Source organism: Leptinotarsa decemlineata, unplaced genomic scaffold, assembly GCF_025532065.1.
Source record: "Leptinotarsa decemlineata unplaced genomic scaffold, Ldec_3_MD MMD2_tig00000505_RagTag_RagTag, whole genome shotgun sequence".
NCBI lineage: Eukaryota > Metazoa > Arthropoda > Insecta > Coleoptera > Chrysomelidae > Leptinotarsa > Leptinotarsa decemlineata.
In genome coordinates, this window is record NW_027412549.1 from 9,159,601 (window position 1) to 9,181,988 (window position 22,388).

The 22,388-nt window shown below is 32.3% G+C and overlaps 2 protein-coding genes across 2 annotated transcripts; one reads left to right on the plus strand and one right to left on the minus strand.

Annotated features, from left to right (window-relative positions):
- The first annotated feature begins 792 nt into the window (after positions 1–792).
- LOC111510724 (succinate dehydrogenase assembly factor 4, mitochondrial) lies at positions 793–5,377 on the plus strand. Its single transcript, XM_023166665.2, has 2 exons — positions 793–952; positions 5,014–5,377. Exons 1-2 carry the CDS (start codon positions 880–882, stop codon positions 5,268–5,270), a joined length of 330 nt encoding a protein of 109 aa, XP_023022433.1. The 5' UTR covers positions 793–879; the 3' UTR covers positions 5,271–5,377.
- A 1,489-nt stretch (positions 5,378–6,866) lies between these two features.
- Positions 6,867–21,913, minus strand: Cdc37 (cell division cycle protein 37). Its single transcript, XM_074173885.1, has 5 exons — positions 21,753–21,913; positions 21,410–21,700; positions 12,601–12,879; positions 8,884–9,108; positions 6,867–7,234 (listed from the first exon to the last, which is right to left on the minus strand). Exons 1-5 carry the CDS (start codon positions 21,783–21,785, stop codon positions 6,965–6,967), a joined length of 1,098 nt encoding a protein of 365 aa, XP_074029986.1. The 5' UTR covers positions 21,786–21,913; the 3' UTR covers positions 6,867–6,964.
- Positions 21,914–22,388: the final 475 nt, after the last annotated feature.

The following is a 22,388-nucleotide window of genomic DNA, read 5'->3' on the forward strand; positions in this document are numbered from 1 at the left end:
TTGTTTTAGAAAATGATGTTATCCTAGTCTTCCTAGACACATTGTTGATATAATATGCTCTAGGTAATCATAATTGAGGATATACACCAGGTATATAAAAGTTGAGTAGATGCTTTAGGTAATTATGATCGAGTTAGTACCTGAGTATTGAGTAGATAGTTCTCAATGTGATTACATGGAACTTATAAAAATTAGAGTAAATCATTAACTTATAGTATATATTATTTACCACGAAAAAAAGCGTATTTGTTAGCGAAACATGTGATAGTTTTGAAAATAAAGTTTGTGACGATCAAATCGTAATGTGTAGTTTATGAAATTATTATGGATCTTTATATCAAGTAACGGCTGAATCAATCAGAAAAAAAAGTAAAATTCTTCATGATAAATTTACGTAAATATTCAAAAACACGCTCGAAGGAGCCATTATATGGAGAAACACGTGTTGCGATTTTGTAAAATTGTTTAGTGGAAATCTTACAATAAAGTATTTTTTGAATACGTTAGTTATGGATTTTCATCAAGTATCGGCCAATTCTATCATATATCTTAATAATAAATTGCTCATTTATGCGTTGGACTATGACGATAATTTTTGACATCACTCATGCCTCCCCTATTTTCACTGTCTCGCGAAAACATAACGGCAATAGATCTTCAGTAAAGGTTTTTAAAACGGTTACTCGCTAAAAAATACTTAATGCATTCGCATGATTTTCAACCCGGGGATCATATATCGGTAAATATATTATTTTTGATGTTTTGGCAACACTAGTATTTGACAAATTGATCAATCATCTCGCTTAAAAATGTCTAGGTTGAGTGAGTGAAATCTGTCAAAATTTAAATGAAGTGAACAACAAATTGTTCGAAAATAAAATGAGTATTCTAATGTATATTCTTCGAAATATGAAGCATTCACCTTTTTCTCCTGCGCAGTTAAATTGGAATGGTAAGATTGGCCATTTGGCAAAAGTTTTCTTCAAAAAACTTGCTCAAAATCTTATTTAGATACCAATAGACCAGGGTTGGCAATGGGTTAATACAGGGTGTAACTAAATAAACGTGAAACATTTAAGGAGGTGATTCCTCATCGAAAAAAAGGTAGGATCTTTCATATAAAGAAATTTCATTGGAGCATCCCTTGTTAAGATACAGTCCCTTAAAGGGGGCACATAAAATTTGTATAACAATTTTTTTCACAAGCACTAAAAAAGTTACAATATTGAAATTAACCTGACGTTATGTGCTACCAAAAAGACACTCAGCCAGAAATTCATTTGGTTTACCCCATGGTTGTAAGGGGTGGAAAACGCAACCCCTAAAATTCATTTCCAATGTAACTTTTTGTCTTATTATTTGTTTACCATTTAAAAATTTATTTCCGATAGCTTGTTTCATTCTAAACAAAAAATGTCTCTTGGGTTATTTGCCCAAAATAAATCAGTTCACAGCAAAAAATTATTTTAGTAACAACTACAGAGATATATCGTCATAAATGCGAAAATACGAAACTAATCTATCTAGTAGGTCGCTATTAGCAATAGTGACAATTGAATTGGTATGACGCTGTCAGTTTGTGAATTTTCGAAATTGAATTAATACTAATTGTGTGTTGTTGTTCTGTTCTTAATTTGTTACTTTAATAATTTATTTGTTATTAAAATGGCATACACAAATGAGGAAATTGCTGATTACGTTTACGGTCTGTCGCAGAGGAATGGATTAGAAGCTTCTAGAAGATATGCTGAAATGTATCCTCAACGGCAGCATCCTTCACATAGAATATTTGCTCGACTTCATCAACGATTACGAGAATATGGTTCATTCGACAAAATAACGCAGGATTGTGGTCGCCATCGAGAAGTACGAACACCACAGCTTGAGAAGCAGTACTCAACCTACTACCAGTATTAGAAATATTGTTTTCCAGCTAAATGTTGATCATATGACGGTATTTCGAATTTTAAAGGAACAACTCTTATACCCTTACCATCTGCAACGACTACAGGCACTGATACCGCGAGACTTTCTGAACCGTCTTGAATTTTTCAATTGGATGCTGGAAATGATTAGAAGAAATTGTGACTTTCTAAAGACGATAGAATTCACAGACGAATGTAGTTTTTCTCGGGACAAGATTATTAATTTTCATAATTACCACATATGGGCTGATGAAAACCCTCACGCTATTGTCGAAACTAACCATCAAGAACAGTTTTCTCTCAACGTGTGGCTCGGAGTTATCGGGATTGATTTAATTGGGCCTCATTTTCTACCTCCTCGATTAAATGGTGAGGCAAACGTTCAATTTTTAGGAGAAGTGCATCCGGTACTGCTGGAAGAAGTTCCTTTGGGCGTCAGAAGGGATATGTTTTTTATGCATGATGGGGCTCCCGCCCATTTTAGTCAAGTAGCACGTCAGCATTTAACTGAAACATATGCAAATCAGTGGATAGGTCGAGGAGGACCACAGAACTGGCCCACTCGATCCCCGGATCTCAATCCTCTCGATTTCTCTATTTGGGGCCATTTACAGCATTTGGTTTATCGTACTGCATTTGGTTTATCGTACATGTTGTGTGTTTTGTTATTAATAAATTAGTTTTGTTTATTATCCTTTAATCGTTTAATGCAGGTACTAACTACAAAATAACAATAAATCCAGTTCGCATTTATGACGATGTATCTCTGTAGTTGTTCGTAAAATAATTTTTTGCTGCGAACTGGTGTATTTTGGGCAAAAAACCCAAGAGACAATTTTTGTTTAGAATTAAACAGGCTATCGGAAATAAATTTTTAAATGGTAAACAAATAATGAGACAAAAAGTTACATTGGAAATAAATTTTAGGGGTTGCGTTTTCCACCCCTTACAAACATGGGGTAAACCAAATAAATTTCTGGCTAAGTGTCTTTTTGTTAGCACAAAACGTCAGGTTAATTTCAATATTGTAACTTTTTCAGTGCTTGTGAAAAAAATTGTTATACAAATTTTATGTACCCCCTTTAAGGGGCTGTATCTTAACAAGGGATGCTCCAATGAAGTTTCTTTATATGAAAGATTCTATCTTTTTTTCGATGAGGAATCACCTCATTAAATGTTTTACACTTATTCAGTTACACCCTGTATATTGCTTCAAATCTTATAATTATAAATACTGATCAGGGCTTTCTGAAAAATCATACATCAACAAAAAATTTGTGCTTTCTCTAGATGTGCTATATGTCTAGATTAAATTCTGCATAATAGTCGACCACTATAAACTTTGTGCCTTCAATGGGCTCATTCAGGCTAATTTAGTTTTTTATTGAAAATTATATATTATAAAAGTGAATCATCTCCTAAGTATTACATAAAATTTTCCGGTTTATATGTCAATTAACAACTGAGCAAGAGCAATTGAAACTGTGAGATCGCCCGCGTTATATCTTGACGTCACACCAGGCAACGAGCTTCAAGCGGTTGCAACCGGGCCTGTAGTTGGAGATTATGAATAGTCAATTCAATTTAATTTTCTTCAAAGTAATGTATATATCAATTCTGGGTAACTGGCATTTTTGATACAAAAGTTCTATAATAAATAAAGAGTCCCTTGGGATTCCAAGATATTATTTTGGATTTTTCTCTATGACGTAAATAAATCTTCGCTCAATATTGCTTTTCGAATTTCAGTTTTGAACAAATATTCCAGACAAAGTAGAATCTGATGTATCAACAGAAGTCATGTCTGATGTACTCGAACTCTCACTGTCCTCGGGGGAACTAAGTCGTAATTTTTTTCCAATAATTTCTGTATTTTCTACTTCTTTAAAACGATTTATTTTTCGGTGGTATATAATATTTATGGTCTTTGTAGCTTTTGATCTTCGAAAAACCTGTTTATTAACTTGAATTCCAACATCAAAGGTCTTTTCCTATGTACCTGCTTCATCAGACATGCTTTGATTTTTAGCGATATCTTCCTTACAATTATTTAACAAAATTTGTTTTTCCTTTTTTTTGAACAAACGGTGGAGCTTTAGATGTATGGGCCGTCGGTCTATTAATCTGGCAATCAAATATATGCGGAATTACGCCTGGTTTCAATATAATTTTTCCCACTTTCATAGTTTTGATATACATGTAATTATCTAATTCTTTTTCAATCTAAAATTCAAAGTAGTGCTCAGAGTAAACTATATTTTTTTTATAAATCATCATCATTCATACTTACATTAAAGTGATCATCGCAACAAAAATGCGTCCCCTTGGCAGATACAAAGTCGGCCCTCCGCATAGCGCGCTGCCATAACTTTCGTGATTTTATGTTACTTGGCAGTTGAATAAAAATTTTGTCTGGTGCAGTTACCGAAAAATTCTTGCATTGCATGAAATACTTCTAACGTCCTTTTTTATCATTATTAATATTCACGCAGTTGACACACTGCAGTAAACAACACACAACTTGATTTCTACTGCTTTAGCACACGTATTTCGCTTATCCGCCAGCACTCCCTTGTCGCCGAGTCGACTGATGTGACGTCAAGCTGACCACGCCCCGTTTCGGTGATTGCCACATTCAACTACTGATTTGAGGGGGAAGATAATGAGTGAAAATTCAGATTTTTTGGGCAGATGTACTATTTGAAACATAAACTTTCAAATAATAAAATAAAAAAAAAGTGTTATATGAGCCCATTGTATATGTATGGATGGTTAAACCATGGATTGAAGTTGATGAATTATAAGTATTGGAAATAAACATCTGGATATCCATTTTTTCACATACTTTGACTGTCAATCAGTTATGAATTCCTATGCACTTTCACTTTCCTACACTGGTAGCTTTACCAAGAAATTGTAATTTCTCCTCAAAATGTTGCTTTTGTTAAGATTGTTTATTAGTTTATATATGGATTTAAAGAGAAAAGCAATACAAATAATACAGAATTCTACATTGGGGGGTAGTCATTAATTAGAAATTCCTTAGGTCTTATATGAATTAACTAAATAAAATTTGTTTTTAATCTAGAAAGTCTAATACGTATGTCTTCAAATGAAACTATCAGTCCTAGAATGCAGGAATTCAGAAAAAAGCTGAGAGAGAAAACACCAATTGAAAAGTTGGATGAACAGCCTCTAGCAAAACACCCGTATGAGGAGAAAGAGCCATTACCCACATGGCCAAATGATACCAATCCAAATACTGGGGAAGTAGGTGGTCCCAAAGGGCCAGAACCAACGAGGTATGGTGATTGGGAGAGGAAAGGAAGAGTATCTGATTTCTGAGAAATAGTTTCACTCTTTTTTTTATAATGAAAAATGGAGTTAATAGAGATGTATACTGAATTCTTTTGATATCCCTTTTTTAAGTAGTAAACGAAATCGTTTAATAATTGTGTCTTTTTTCTGTCATATTTTCATTTGAAACATTTGAAATTCTCATCTTCTCAACATCATGCAGTTCTTCCTGTAAATCAAAACAATCAACCCTCAGGTCAGCAATTTTGTCCTCATACTTCCACTAGGATATTTCTGTTTAATCTGTTTAAAAAAATCTGTTTTTCCGTTAATCAGCTGCCGCTCCCATACGAACGATAACTCTCAGAAGTTGAGAAACTTGTGCGAGCTGAGGACTAACGAGGTCTTACCTTTTAACGTGTGATTCCTAACACGGTTGCAGAATCATTCCAGCTTCAACCAGATAAATTCTCTCGAGAAAAATATCTGGTCGAAGCGGGAATCGAACACACGACCTTCCGATCGTGAGTCGGACGCACTACCACCGCGGCCAATTCCACAACTTTGTCTGTACCTATTAATTTATGATTGTGTTCTAAGAATATTCTTCAGATTAAGCATGTTTATCCCTTCATTATGTTTGCATGTCTTCATCTTGTATATTTGTAAGTGATTATATTTTACTTCCTCAAATAAATGGTTAAAGTTTCACATATTTTGAATATTTATGGATTATCTGAATTTCACCTTCCATCTGTATTCTATCATTTTGTGTATCAGTCAAATTGGAACAAGATAAGGAATTTAAAATCAAAGAAAAATAGTTTTGAGGACTCTTTCTGATAGTGTCACCAATAGCCAGAAACACTTGTCCGCGGTTTGACTCCATTTTTTGAGTGTTCTGTCCACAAATTTTCCCTTCTGATTTATATCATACACACTCAATAACACCTTTATCTGTATATATATATATATATATATATATATATATATATATATATATATATATATATATATATATATATATATATATATATATGGGCTTTTGGCCCATCATCAGTATGGTGCAGCCAAGTGTGAGGATGGGCAACCAAGTGTTGCCCTATATATATATATAGAAACAGAAGTTAATATCGAACATAGCACTCATGAAAGTGGCAAACCATAGACATGTCTATGGTTTGCCACTTTCATGAGTGCTATGTTCGATATTAACTTCTGTTTCTATATCAAGACACTCAATAACTTTCATATTTGCATATATATATATATATATATATATATATATATATATATATATATATATATATATATATATATATATATATATATGTATGTGTATATATATATAATAAATAGATAAGTACTATTTGATCATTCCCAGATTGATTTCAATTCAAGAGCCACCGGTAAACAGTACCGTCAGTACCGGGCAGGTACTGACGATAGATATATATATATATATATATATATATATATATATATATATATATATATATATATATATATATATATATGTATATATATAAATAAATTGGCCTTCAAAACAACTACCTCCCTATAGACATTGAGTAGCACAGAAACCCTTTTTCTATTTTCAATTTGTACAGTGTATAATCCTACACCAAAAATAAGTAACGCAAATCTTTTAAAATAATATTTAATGCTACATAAAAAAAAGAAAAGTTAACAAGGCTAGGATTTATCGAAAAGCATATAAGTAACTAAATGTAACGATTATTTTAAGAACTCAATTTTTCATCAACCTCTTTGCTATCACCAGCATCCTCTTGCCCCTTTTCAGCATTGGGCACCCACAACCCTGAATCTACACATCTCTTCATATGATATTTGGCATCTTTTTCATTCATTTTGGAAATGGTGTCCTGAAGAAGTTGAATGTCTTGGGATTCAAAACATGCCTTGAGTTCATCTGGCAATGACTCAAATACTTCAACTGGATCTAAACCACCAGGACCCAGTCTTTTTTGTTTTTCTTCCTCTTCAACTTCCTGAAAAGTTTCAACTTGAGCAATTTCTTAAAAAAATGTTTTTCATACCACAATATTTATTTTAGCTATGATCGTGATACAAATGAATTACTGATGTATTAGGAAACTTTCATATGACCTCAAAAACATCATTATTAATCAACAATATGGTTTCACATGCTTCTTACTAAAGTTCCTTAGAACACACGTTCCAGGTTTGTTTGGGTGACAATGTTTCATGGCGAATTTTACCAGTTTGGACTTCCATTGTCTAATATGATTCTGTGATTCGAAATCTGCGAAAGAACAAATAAAATTAAAATGAATAGCTAAATTATCAATTATATTAAACAATAAAACGTGAAATCGAAATACAATAAAACGAATAAAATAATCAAGATATGAAATTAAAATGACCACAGAGTAAGGGAACTGAAAAAAAAAAGAATGAAAATAAGCAAAAAATTAAAAACAGTAAACTAAAAAAAAGATTTCAAAACAAGTTACTTCACAATGTTTTGATTGTTAGTATCCACAATTGTCTTCACCCTCCGAAGATAATTGTGAATACTAACAATCGAAATGTGGTGAAGTAACTTGGTTTCAAATCCTTTTTCAATTTACCATTTTTAACTACTTGCTTATTTTTATTCTCGTAATTCTTTGGATTCCTTTTTTTACTCTGTAGTCATTTTCATTTTGTATCTTGATTATTTTATTATATTTTCATTTCACGTTTTATTGTTTAATATAATTGATATTTAAGCTATTGATTATAATTTTATTTGTTCTTTCATAGCTTTCAAATCACTATTAGACAATTGTAGTTTGAACTAATAAAATTCAAGTTCCAGGTTGATTCTATACACATAGATTTCTTGACATTTGACAGTCAGTGATAACTTACTTATCGCTAAGCCCAAAAATTGGGTATACAGTCGTTTCATATTGGATAGAAAGTTATCTTCACAAGAGAAATCGGTATGGCACGTATGGATCTAGTCAGAATGAAGTACAATATGGAGTGCCTCAGGGATCTCAAACGAGTTTGTATTGTTGAATTTATTTATAAATAATTTACTATTTTTACCCATTGTTCATTCCACATGTTTGTGAATTATTTAAAATATGTTGAATGCTGAGTAACTCCACTATGATCTAGACCACATTTTTGAGTGGTATAGTGTCAACTAATTACACTTGAAGTCAAAGATCTTGGTATCATATTTGATTTAAAAAAGACCTTTATAACGTTATAATTGCATTATATAACTCTAATTATAATAATATTATCGATTTGTTGGATGAATGTTAACTTGAAATTTTAAAATAATATACAATTAATCAGAAATACTAGGCATATTGAAAATCAATGCTTTTTCACACGAATGCATTTTCTTATAGAAGACTTGAAACAAATTTCATATTTGAACATACAATTTCATTCCAAATGAGGCAATTTGTATGGTTTTGATTTAGGCAAAGCATCACCTTTCTAGCCTTGAATTATTTTTTTTGACTCATCTTCATTAATATTTCAAATTATATGTCGAGAAATCTATTTTATTAATTTTGTGAGCATAATATCCATTTATAAAATGAACACTCAATCAGCTTGTACACTGAAATGAATGAATGAATTTTTATAGCCATTAAAATTTTGTATTCACCTTTATAGCTTCCTGAACTTTTTCTGCAGCACGTTTCTTTATTCTCTCTTTGAACTGTTTTAATTCGTCATCGAAAGACGCTTTGTATTCCACCTCAGCCACTTTGATTTTGGAGAAAAATGCATCAACACAAGCCCTTGGATCATAGTCAAGCTGTCTTGCAAGTTCCAGAATATATTGAATGCATATTGTTTGATGCGCAACATGTTCCATTAACTCATGTTTCTAAAATAAAAATACAAATATGATTCATTGGGCAATAGGTTTGGGTTTATTTTCAACAATACAACCTAATAGTGACTCTCAATTTTTCAATGACTTGGATATGTAACCGCATATAAAAGGTTTTTTAATTCGGTAAGGAATTAAGACATTACAGTCTATCTGATTTAATTTATCTGATACCGTCGATTTTATATCTGACAATGTAATCAAAATGGAGTTTCTAATTATTAAACTTGAAGTAGTAAGCTTCAAAAGCCATTGCCCAGACTTGCAGATGACAATTCATGCAAAAGTGTTTTATTTTTTATATGTTTAGTATGCAGGGTGGGGCACCCCATACGACACGGTCCCTGTAAACCAAACCATTAATTTTTACAGGAATTTCTCAATTTCAATACAGGGTGGCCCATAAGTGTGAGGAAGTACAGTATCTCGTCTATAAAGAGGAGTATGATAAAATGTTTCAGATAAAAGTTATATGGTTTACGTTGTTGCTCATTCGAAAATATTTTGGAATATACAGACTGTTCCTTTGAAGAAGGTCAATACAAATCATCATTTTTTCAAATAGACCCCCGCTGAACTCAACAATGTTTTACATAAGGAGGTATTTCCTTTTTTCGAAAATTTTGCGGCGTTAAGTTACTGCTGAAAGTAAGAAAATCTTCGGAAAAACAGACCACCACAAATGCCATGATAAATAATTTATGGATTGAACTCAAGTACCAAAAGTGAGTTGGAATGTTGGTATGCACTGAAAGTTACATTTGTCAATCAGGAGATTTTATACAGAGCCATTAACTTGGCAAACTTGGAATATCAAAAACTTGATTTTTTTAAATGAAACACCCAGTATGTTATGTCACCATTTTTTAGAAATATTTCATCCCTACAAATTTGGATGAGATAAAACAGTCTCTAGAACTGACACTTCAGAAATTTTCAATTCAATTTTCAATCTATCAAAGATTGTCTTTCTATTTACGTATAGGCCAGCTAAAATGTTGACACTTAATTACTGTTACTGGAATTTAACATAATTGCAATGTCAAACTTAAAACTGAAAATCGGTTGAGAAAAGTCTAGAAAACATATTTCCGTTGATGTATTTAGGACCAGGTAGCCGAATGGTTAGAAGCATCGCTTTTTAATCATTCTATCTGCCGGTCATGTGGGTTCAAAGCCTAGCGACTGCATAATCTTTTTTCTGAAAGAAAAGAATCGCACTTTAAAACGCAAGACCTCATTAGTCCTTGACTCTCACAAGTTCCGACTTCTGAGGGCTGCCCGTTCATAAGAGGACGACAGCTGGTGAACGGAAAAGTATTTTTAAATCTTTTAATTTATGATAGTAAATAATTGAAACGATAAGATAAAAAATATTAGAAATATATAACAACTGCTCAAAGTGACCACCAGCTACTTCTAAACAATAATCTATTCGGTTTTTAAATTCTTCATTAACTCGCCTCAACATGCTGACTGGAATATTTTGGAATGTCTTTAATTCTATTTTTCATATCCTCCTTTGTAGATGGTCTTCTTTAAACTTGATCTTTAACGTATCGCCACATAAAAAAACATTTTTGCCATATCTGGTGAATGAGGTGGTCGTTCGAAAGGCCCTCCTCTACCAATCCAACTTCTGCAGTGTTTAAATAATTATTAATAGGAACAGTGTAGTAAACAGGTGCTCAGTCATGTAAATACCACATTCTTAGTTTTAAAATCTGTTTTTCCGTTAACCAGCTGTCGCACCCCTACGAACGACAACCCTCAGAAGTCGAAACTTGTGCGAGCTAAGGATTAACGAGGTCTTACCTTTTAACGTGTGATTCCTAACACGGTTAGGAATGATTACTTAATTGTGGTAACTGACAAAAAATCGAGGTAAATCAAGCCGTTAACTCTTCCCTCAAAGAAATATGGCCCAATGATGAAATTTCCAATTATGCCGCATTTAGGGACCACTTTGTCTGACTAGTGGTTCGAGAGAAATGGGGGTTATCTGTTGAATAATAATGAAAATTATGTCTATTTAAAAAACCCATTTTTATGAAATGTTGCTTCATTGAAAAAAATGAAACTCAATTAAAATTTCTAGTCTAGTTAGCAACTGTTGCTCAGCCCATTCACAAAATGTTACTCTTTTCTCAAAATCATCAACTGATAACTCTTGATGTAACCTAACACGGTACAGATGAAACTTTTTCTTTTTCGAAATTCTTTGTATGCAATTTTGATTATTTTTATTTTTTCATATGTGACATTTCCTATTCGAGTAAATCGAAGAAGCAAATTTTCAAATGCTTCATTTCTGGGTTGTCACCTGTCTAGATATCGTATATTATAAATTCTGGTGACTAATAAACAGTTTTTGTCAATTGCCCCCAGTACAAAAGTCATATCAGTCAATTCTTCGGTAGAGAAATTCATTTCAAATGCTATTTTATTATAAAACTTATCGATCATTGAATGTCAAATTATAGCCCACTTTGATAGCAGTTTCATTGTGCATGGCACACACGAGAACCAACACTTGCCTTACTGAAATGTGTATGACGCATTTATTTGCGCACCATGAACCAGTTTACAAGCAACCAGTTAAGTGTTATTTTAGCACTGTAGATATAATTAAGTGAGCGTTTTCTACGGAGCATAACCTAAGGAAAACTGCTAGTCCATGAATTTTGTAAATATTAAAGTGATAAACACGCAGTTCAGTCAAAATAAAATGAAATTTGCAAATTTCACAAAATCGTACAACAGATTGACTGTCAACAAGAATTTTTTCATCAAGTTGAATAAATGTCGTTTCGAAGCTATCTTGATTCAACGAATGCATTGAAATAAGAACTACTATTTGAAAAAACCAATATCTCACAAACCAGCTAGGTTAAGTATAGGGAACCTCAAAATGTAAAGAAAAATCATTGAATTTTATATTGTTCAGACAAAAAAAATGCAGTGTTCTATTTGAAATAACACAATATGGATATGTCACACTTTTTTGAGCCACCCTGTGTAGACTCCAAAATCATTTCCTTTTGTAGCCTTAATCAATATACATATAATGAAATCGAGAAATTCCAGAAAAAGATTAATGGTTTGGTTTACAGGGAACATGTCATATGGGGTGCCCCACCCTGTATACCTATATAATAGATCAAAAGTGAAAAAATGTTATCTACTGCGTATGGAATTTTGTTTCATGCACGAATTTTTTATTGGTTAAATGATATATTTTCAGATTTATCTTTATATTGAAGTTTTAAACTTGCAAATCCATACCAAATAGGTTATTGTAGTACAGAGTACAAACTGAAGTGGTAAACCTAAAAACAACCAAATACTTAGTTCATTGAAAAGTACAAAAATAAGATAGATACAATTGTGATTTTCAGTAAACCTAAATATCTTAGGTCTCAACAAAAAGTTTTCTCCAATTTGGGTTTGTGAACAACAAAAAGTTAAGCAAGGTGAGTATTTTACCTCTTCCATTTCCAAATTAATACACCAAATGACTAAATAATTGGCAGTATCTTCACACACAAGATTGCTGTGGGATTTTAGGAAAGCTTTAGAGTCATCATACTTTCTCAGCATACCAAAATGCTTGAGATCTTTTTCATTTTCTTTGATGAAAATCTTCATTCTAGCCTCACGCTCTTCTTCAGTCAAATTCTCTTCTTTAGGACGAGCAGGTTTTTTATTGATGACAGTCTTTGCAAATCCTGGTTTGCTTATTGTATCAACATTCCAAGGGGTCATCTGAAAAAAGTTAAGTCAAAATACTGAAAATAAAAAGGTGACGAGTTGAAATTTCACTGACTTAGAAAAATATTAATATTCAGTTGAATAGCGAGACGAATGACAATGTCTAAAAAATTGTTAATTAACATATTTTACAAATTATGGAATCTATTGACATATAAACAGAGTAGGCCATGGATTCATTACAGTTCAGTTCTGGCACCTCTTAGAAACCTATTTTACTAAGATGAAACACCTTTCAGAATTTTTAATAACTGATGGTACTTGAATCAACAATAACACCTGTGTAAACATAGGACAGAGGTTAAGCATTATAAAAGCTATTTCGTTGGGTTGTATGAATACCCACTGTGAGTGTTGTAAATATTAAGTAGTTTGAAAATTGCCCAGAGTGTCAGAAAGTTCATTTTAGTTCAAAATGGTAAAATCAACAGAAAAATCAAATGCCTGAGATACAGATGAGACCTTGGTGCCTGATTGACTTAGTGAGAAAAAGGCAAGTGGTGACTGAATAAGATTGATAAGACTTAGGCTGATCAAATATTTCTCATGCAGTCAAACCTTCACATGAAAATGCCTATCTAGAAAAGTGACAAACGTATGTAGACACATTTCAAAATATTAAGATGCTTGAGTTGGGGCTATGATTCGGGTTTGTTGGTTATGGTAGATTTTCCTTTATAAACGACATAGTTGAGGTCATCCACATCAACTATTTAGTATACGCGGATGACCTGAAATTATATTGTGAGATCAATGGCATCGAGGACTGTCTTCAACTCTCCCTCAATCTGAAACAAGTTGAGCAATGATGTTTTCGCAACAATCTTGCTTTAAACGGGAGTAAATGTAATGCAATGACGTACACACTAAAAAATCGTCCATTTTCATATCAATATTTATTAAACGATATTCCACTTTAAAGGCATCTCACGTTCACCGATCTAGGTGTTATGGTCAACACAAAACTTTTCTTTGTATCACACACTGAAGCCACTCTGTCTGCCGCAAACAGAATGTATGGATTTATTGCACAAATCTCCAGAGATTTCTCGGATCCATCTACATCGAAAACCATATACTATGCTTTCGTCAGATCAAAATTAGAATATGTATGTATCCATAATATGAAATCCATCTCATCAGTTGTATACAGAGAAAGTTGAATCAGTACAACGTCGTTTCCTAAAACTTCTCTCCTATAGATCAGACAATATCTATCCACCAATTAGATTTCCCCATGATGCATTGTTACCTAGACATGCTATGAATAGCTAGAGTTGCCGTCGTGATTATCACTCCACAATTTTTCTTTTTAAACTAATTAATAATTTGATTATTGACCCACATATTCTGCAAAAACTTAATCCCTTTTATCTGCCAACACCATGTGCAAATATTCTGGAACGTTCACCTCTGTATAACATGTGTGTCAATTTTCCAAGTTGTCAGCTCGACATTTTTTACTGTTCCATCTCTGAGATTAGGTCTTTTTACTTCAGCTAATTCTATATGTATTGTTTTTATCTTATAACTTATGGTAATTGTATTGTACTGTGATTTGACTTAGATCCCTGTTCTGTAGTCAGGTGTAACCTGTAAAACAGTGTATAAATAAATAAATAAATAAATTACTAAAAGCGACGAGGAGATGAACTGCTCGAGTTAACTTAAAACATATATTAAATTCAAGGAAAGGTTCTCCAGTTCTATTCTATTGGTATTCGGAGTGGCTTCTTTTTTATTGTTTGAATTAAGTGACCTCTTGTTATGATAGCCAATTTTTATAGATGTTAATTCCCCCACTGTTTTTGTGTTTTTGAATTTCTATTGCTTCCCTATAGTCTTGGCAGTCTCTGAGATCTATCGAGCATTTGAGTCTCCTCGAATGCAGTAACGTGGATACCTTTCCGGACTGCAAGTTTCACTATTGCTGATTTGTTGGTATGCCCAAGGAGACAAAATCTCTTGTGTTTAGAGAGACCAGTAGGTTATTCTCTTCGTGGCTCTGATGTAGTCACCTACAAAGAATCCGGTATAAGACGGTCTGGGATCCTCAGCTGACTTTAGACTCTGTTTTTCATTGGCTGGAATAACGAATTTCACATTGTGTTTCTCTAGACTTCTACAATACTGCCTGTAACATCAACAGCCTTATTTGGAGTTGCTTTGGAAATATCTTTTCTGTATTATATTGCCTGCTCAAATATTGGGTTTCGCTATACCCATTTTCTTTGGAGGAATTTTTAGATTACTGAGTTCCTCGTGAAGATTTTTGATTTCCCATATGCATCGGGCCCTCTAAACTCAAGTTTTGAATACACCCCTTTTTTATTTTGGTGGATCTGCAGACACGAGCAACAAACACTTAAATGATATCTCCCCTTATGAAGAAACAATCTATGATTGACAGAAAACTCAATTGACGTATATCAATGATAAATGAGGCTAACGAAGGTGGTCAGTTGCAGAGTCAAGTTTGGACTTCGACCTCTAAATGAGATTCATCCCGTCTTTCACAGCAGCTTTTACTGCAGAGCAGCTCGAAATCAGAAACCAAAAACAAAGCTTTTATGATCCAACACTGATAAGCACCGTTTCTATCTTATGAATATCCAAATGTTTTGTCGAACATTTCTATTTCTTGCGGATTTCAAGAAGGACATGAAAGAGATATAGGAATGATAGTCGTAAAATTCTCATATAGGATAAAGAAAATAACTTTTGTCTACGTTATTTTTCTTACGATCGGTTTCGGTTTATAATACCATTCTCGAGTAAACCGAAGCATTTTGACAAAGAAATCCTCAAATAAACAATGATACAGTCAATATACATATCAAAATGACCAAATCTTGATCCAAAAACACTACTCGTGGATTATTCCAAATACCAATGGATTCTAAACTAGTTGTCAAAATTCTCTAATTCAAAATGGGAGGGTTTTGAAATTGGGGTTTTCATATAATTTATTCGTTTCCAATGCTTTCAACATTCATCTCCCTTCTCTTATTGCACGTATGGAGAATTTTAATGTTTTTTTCAATTTATTGTGTGGTTTGTTTTTTCTAGATGCTCATATATACCACCTTTCCCTCCAACCGATTTCCTGGAGTCTTTGAGGTTCACTAGATACTCGTTAGGACAACAAGAGGATTGTTCCAAATTTTTGGGGTCCTTGTTGAATACTCTTCGTGAGCAAAACAATAGCAAAATCAATACTCCTGACTGCTCTGAATTGAATGAGTTCGTACAGTCCATCTCGTCTTGTGTTTGTAAATCTTTTGCTGGAAAAATCCTCACTCGTTCACTTTGTAGTGAATGTTCAAGAGGTGGCAAAAACTTATGTCAATTTCTGGAACTTCATCTAGCTTTTCCTAATATGACTAATAACCAGTCCGTGCAAAGCTTATTGTTAAATCATCTGGAAATGGAATTTTTAACAGGTGACGATCGACTGTGTTGCCAAACATGCGGCAAACTAACTGACTGTTATAAGGAAATAAATATAGCTGAGGCACCAGTTAATCTAATAATAACACTGATGATCTTCAAACAAGACTCAACCTCAGACGGAAGCAAGAAACTCTTTGGAAGGTTCGAATTAGATGAACATTTCAATCTAGCAGACCACTATTATAATATTCATGCAGTCATTATTCACTGGTTCTGGCGTTGAATTTGGTCATTATTACGTCTTGGTCAAAGACGAAAAGGACTGGTTTAAGTTTGACGATAGTCGTGTCACGAAGTGTTCTGGCGATGCAAACGAAAATTTTGAGATATTTTTCGAACTTTTAAATATTACTTCGACATTGCTTTTCCTCTAAAAAAAGTAAAAGAAAAACAGGCATCATATAAAAGAAAACCATGGTTAACTAAAGGTTTACTCATTTCTGGAGAGAAATTAAAATATCTGTATACGCTAACCTTAAACGGAAATGAGGATACTAAAGAATATTATAAAAAATATAAAAAGTTATGTAAACATCTATTGAATGTATCAAAAAAGCAATATAATAATTGCATTATTTCAAACGCAAAAAATAAATCTAAAACGGCCTGGACTATTATAGGATCAGGCAAAAAATCAAAAAGGAGGTTGGAACCAATTCACTTAGCTATTGATAACAATATTGTACAGGCACCCCAGAATGTAGCGAATCACTTTGTTGAATATTTTAATACCATACCCACACTACTGGCTAGCAATGTTGAAATATCATCAGAAGAACCCACACTTAGATACTTCAATCCTTATAGTTTTTCATTTAAACCAACAACAGAACCAGAAATAAATGATATCATCAAAAACCTAAAATCCTCTCAATCTACTGGTAATGATGAAATAAGTCCTAATCTTTTAAAAAAGTGTTCGTCATTTATTGCAGGCCCACTAACTTTTGCCATCAACTGCTCGTTGGAAGAAAGTATTTACCCAGATAGCTTAAAAATTGGAAAAATAAAACCTATACATAAAAATGGAAATAAAACTCAAGTTGAAAATTACAGGCCCATTACTGTTCCCAGTGCTTGTGCAAAGGTTTATGAAAAATGGATGTCAAATTAAGTCGTTTCATTCTTTGATCTTCATAAGCTATTCAATGAAAATCAATTTGGTTTTAGAAAGGGACGTTCAACAACACAAGCTATAATAAAACTACTAAAAGAGCTATGTAATAGTCTAGATATGGGTAATCGAACTCTGGGTATTTTCTTAGATCTAAGTAAGACATTTGATCTTGAAGACCACAGAATTCTACTAGACAAATTGGAAAAGTACGGTTTTAGGGGAAACTCACGTAGATGGTTTGAAAGTTATCTCCAAAATCGAACACAATACGTTGACATAGATCAGTATCAATCTAAACGTTTAAAGTATACTATTGGAGTACCACAAGGCTCTATTTTGGGACCTCTACTTTATATAATTTATGTCAATGACTTTGAAGGAAATTTTGTAATGTATGCGGATGACACAACACTACTGGTTAGTGGTAAGAATGTTACATCCACAGTAGACTTGGCTCACAGGGAAATTTTAAAAGCCCAGGACTGGTTTTCTAGCAATAAATTAATCTGCAATGATAAAAAATCATCCTTCCTAAGATTTAGTTATGCCCCAAATGGTCATGATCACAGTTTACTGTTAAAATCACAGCACGGTTTAATGAAACAGGTGAATTCAATAAAATTTCTAGGACCTACTCTCACTGAAGATTGTAAATGGAATCAACATATTAATGAAATATGTAAAAAAATAACGCCTATGTGTTACTGTATCTATCAACTCAGTAAAATTATAGATAAGTCGGTGGTACTCATGTACTATCATGCCCAATTACACTCAACAATCCTATCACGTGAGGCACAAAGGTATTTATTTTACAGAAGAGAGCTGTCAGAAACATTCAGAGTGTAAATAGACGTACTAGCTGCAGAGATCTATTCAAAGTTTTAAGAATATTAACTCTCCCATGCATTTATATGTACCAGCTGTTAATTTTTGTAAAATCGGATCAGCGACCTTTTACCTTCTTAAAAATAATTACGGCACAAGAAATTCAACATTGTTAGAAATACCAAATCATAGACTGGCTAGATCAGAATCAAGTCCAATTTTCATGGGTGTCAGGCTATTTAACAAATTGCCAAATCATGTTAGAAAAATGTCACTGAGAAAATTTAAACCGTTCCTAAAAAACTTTCTGATTGATAAAGCCTACTACTCCATTGAAGAGTTTATAAATGACTTATCCATATAACTGAAGAATTGAAATTGTCGTCTAGGGTTGTTAATATATTATAATTTTATCTAGTTATAAGTTTTAATATATAATTTTACATAACTAGTCATATCCTATATGTACATAATTTTTTCTCTTTTATAAGTTTATTTATATCATATTACACTGACTTGTTCTATATCATTGAGTTATGATCCAGAAGAACCAATAAAATATTATTATTATTATTATTAATCTATTGTAGCCTCTGGAGACACCCTACATTTTGTTTGATAAGAGAGATGACATTGTTAGTTCAAGATCTTCAGATGATGTGGTGCTTCAGGTTTTTCTGGCTTTTCCTGCAGCTGAAAAAGCAAATGCGCCACTGGAATCAATGAAGTTGCCCCGGAGCGCCAATAAATTTTTATTGTTGCTTTTATTTTTTATTTTATCGTTGTTTTAAAAAATTTTCATTATATCAGAAATATTCATAATGATAAAAATGTATGTATTTAATATATATAATATATAGCTGATTTTTATCTGATAACACATGCTAATAGTACTTAATGTTGAAAATTCTGCCTTCTGGCCTATATAAGCTGCTGAACAGTCACCACAGTCTAGTCTCTATATGCCCGATTTTTTCCTCTTACCCCTTTTGGGTTTTGCATTGAATAACATATTCTCCAAATAATTTTTACTAGTAGATGATGTAATTATATTGAATTTATCAAATAAAAATCTGAGTAGAAAATCGACAGACGTTATTTTTTTTATCCTATATTTAATATGAATTCCTACAAAATAAATAGGTCATAAATCGACAAGTGAAATTCACAATTTGACGAATATTGGTTGGCAATTGATTCTATAACCCACGCTGGCTATACCTTTTATAGCTTTTTTTGTAGTTTGAAAATATGTGAATGAAATAAAAAATATTGCTTGTTATAATTCTGAGCTGGCGTTATGTGTATTCCAAGATGGCTATTGCCTAAGAAAACTCGCTGACTGAAAAAACGTTGCAATTGCGTTTATCACTACTGATTTTGAGTTTATTTATTGTATATACTATCATGGGTTTTCAATATATCCGTCATATTTATTTCTGGGTATCATCTGAAAAAAATGATTGAATGGCAGATGAACAGATATTCCTCGAGATCATCGACATATATAATAAATGATAAAGAGATCGACAATGATTTCAAGGGAACATCATGTGTGACAGGTTTCAACTCAGAAGTGACATTATTTAACATTACTGCTTGGACACTTTATTTTTTCGAAAGAATTGAGTGAATTTCAAGAGATCGCATAATGTAATTTTGTAATGATTTCCTACCTCCATGCACTCGATAACATCAGTAACATTTTTCAAAACAGCATCAAACATGGAGAGATTTTGTTGGAACCCAAACTGTGATTTACTAAAAAAAATCTTTTTTTAAAAATATTAATATTATCAAAAATATTAATAAACTCAGGAGTTTATTGTTTAAGTTTGAAAATGTCCATATAGGACGAAACTGCAGTAATGTTAGTTACAAATAAAAGTGGTAAAAAACATAGAAATTTTCATTTCTCTTTTCATCATGATCTCCTACCACATAGTAACGGCTACATCCATCAATTTAATTCAGATGTATGTTTATAATTGACTAGCGACTTGCTTTGGCACATACGCCAAATAATTTTTGTAAGGCAAAACACAAGCACTACAGGAAAATCCTTAAGGCACTCTTAGAGCGATACCTGTGTCATAAGTGAATTTTTGGTACCTTGGGTTACATTATTGTAATTTCATTTGGTTCTTTGATTTTTCTGAAAATACAATGTATTGTACAATGTACTGTAGTTCATATAACTTGTTGCTAATGAAGCTTCCTGTAAGTTAGTCATTTTTGAGTTTATCTATTAAAGAAAAAAAATATTTTCGCTTCATAATATTAGATAAAGAAATTTCCAGTTTCATTATTGAATAAGTGAAGTATTAATTACTAGGGTAATCATTTTCATAAATCCTTCCTAGAGAGTACTTTGTGATAATAATACAAAACTGGAAATAATATGCTTCTAGATAGCAAGTATTTCTGCCACCCATGGCATTTTTTCAAAGTTTTTCATTTTATACGAAGAACTAGCTTTTACCCGCGCTCGCATTTATGCTATTAAATAAGTGTCAGTACAATAGAAATGATTCAATATGAGAACTATATTTTAATGTTTGGTTGGGATTATCAATTTTTAAAAATTATAACATACGATGAAGTTTTGAAAATTTAAAATATGCTTTACTGAATTGCAACAAATGTTAAAATATATTTCACTGTAATAGAAATATATAATTTTGGTTGGAACTTCATTACTTACTGGAATGCTACATGACAATAAAGTAGCTAGATTTTGAGATTTTTTGACAAACAATTTTTTTATCTTACATATAAAATAATTTTGTTTTTAATAAAAAGTATCTATGTTACTTCTAATACCTCCAAAAACATGTGTACAAAATTTCATGATGATCAGTTGAGTAGTTTTTGCATTAAACTGTAACAAACAAACTTATTCGCATTTATAATATTAGTCTTACATAAAAAATATTTTTTTAATGAAAAGTATCCTTTGTTACTTCTAATACCTCCAAGAACATGTGTACAAAATTTCATGATGATCGGTTGAGTAGTTTTTGCGTGAAACAGTAGCAAACAAACAAATGTAATCAATGTCAGTGCTTTTGCAATAGCAAATTAACGTTCATCTGAAAAATGATGTTTGAGTGTTCAATCAATTACCTTGTCTTTCTTTTTCATTTCTTCTTCATCTTTCTTGATAGTCTCAGCTTCCTTCTCTAAATCTTGAAGTTGTTTCCTCAGTACTTCCAAATTATCAGCTTTACATTTTTCAGCTTCTACTAATTTCTCTTTCACATCATTGATTTTTTGCTCATTTTCAGACTTTTTCCTCTCAATGGTTTCAAGCTCTCGCTTCCTTTCTTCCATTCGTTCGATTCTGGCTTGGTGCCTCCATCTAAATAGTGAAGGTGTATCAATGTTTGGATGGGTCTCATCTTCATCATCTGATATCTGAAAAAATATAAATCAGAAATAGGAATGGAAATTCCAAATATAGACTTGCCTCAATGTTTTTCCATTTACTGTAGTCCACCATGATTACTGGTTGTAAACCTCCAAAAAATATTTTTGTTCTGCTATTTCAATTGGAAAAAATATCAAAATTGAATTAGAAGTATCTAGAAACTCAACATTTGACATCTGTCACTTTCATGGTCAATGTCTAAAATGTCAAATTCATGGAGCGGAAAAAAATAGACTTGGTCTGTGTTACCAAACCGTCTTAAAAAAATTAAGTTACATATATATAATATATATGTATATTATATACATATTATGTATACTCTATGTATAATACTACATATTATGTTCACTCTTCTTGTTTTCTCTTTTTGGTAAAAAGTACCGGACTCAGGTACACCATATTAATAATAATCAATTATCTTGACATACGTTGATTTACACTTACGTAATTGGGTTCTTCAATTAGGTGACGCCTCAGAGTAACAAAAGACAATAGAGAGACCTTTTACATCCTTACAAACTTTGCATAACTCTGTTTGTTAAGGGGAAGTAAGTTGGTCCATAAAACAGTGGCGGTTGGTTTAGTTGATAATCGGAGGGATATTATATATTCATAAAATAAATCATTTCAGGTGAAAATGTATTCTGTTCAAATAGTTCCTACAGGAAATCTGAT

Excerpts from the sequence above, each read along its gene's own strand:
- Cdc37 (XM_074173885.1), bottom strand. The coding sequence starts at position 21,785 with ATGGTGGACTACAGTAAATGGAAAAACATTGAG. Across the intron at positions 21,701-21,752 it reads GTAAATGGAAAAACATTGAG|ATATCAGATGATGAAGATGA; the intron begins GCAAGTCTATAT and ends ATATTTTTTCAG. Across the intron at positions 12,880-21,409 it reads AAATGAAAAAGAAAGACAAG|ATGACCCCTTGGAATGTTGA; the intron begins GTAATTGATTGA and ends AACTTTTTTCAG.
- LOC111510724 (XM_023166665.2), top strand. The coding sequence starts at position 880 with ATGAGTATTCTAATGTATATTCTTCGAAATATGAAGCATTCACCTTTT. Across the intron at positions 953-5,013 it reads TGCGCAGTTAAATTGGAATG|AAAGTCTAATACGTATGTCT; the intron begins GTAAGATTGGCC and ends TTTTTAATCTAG.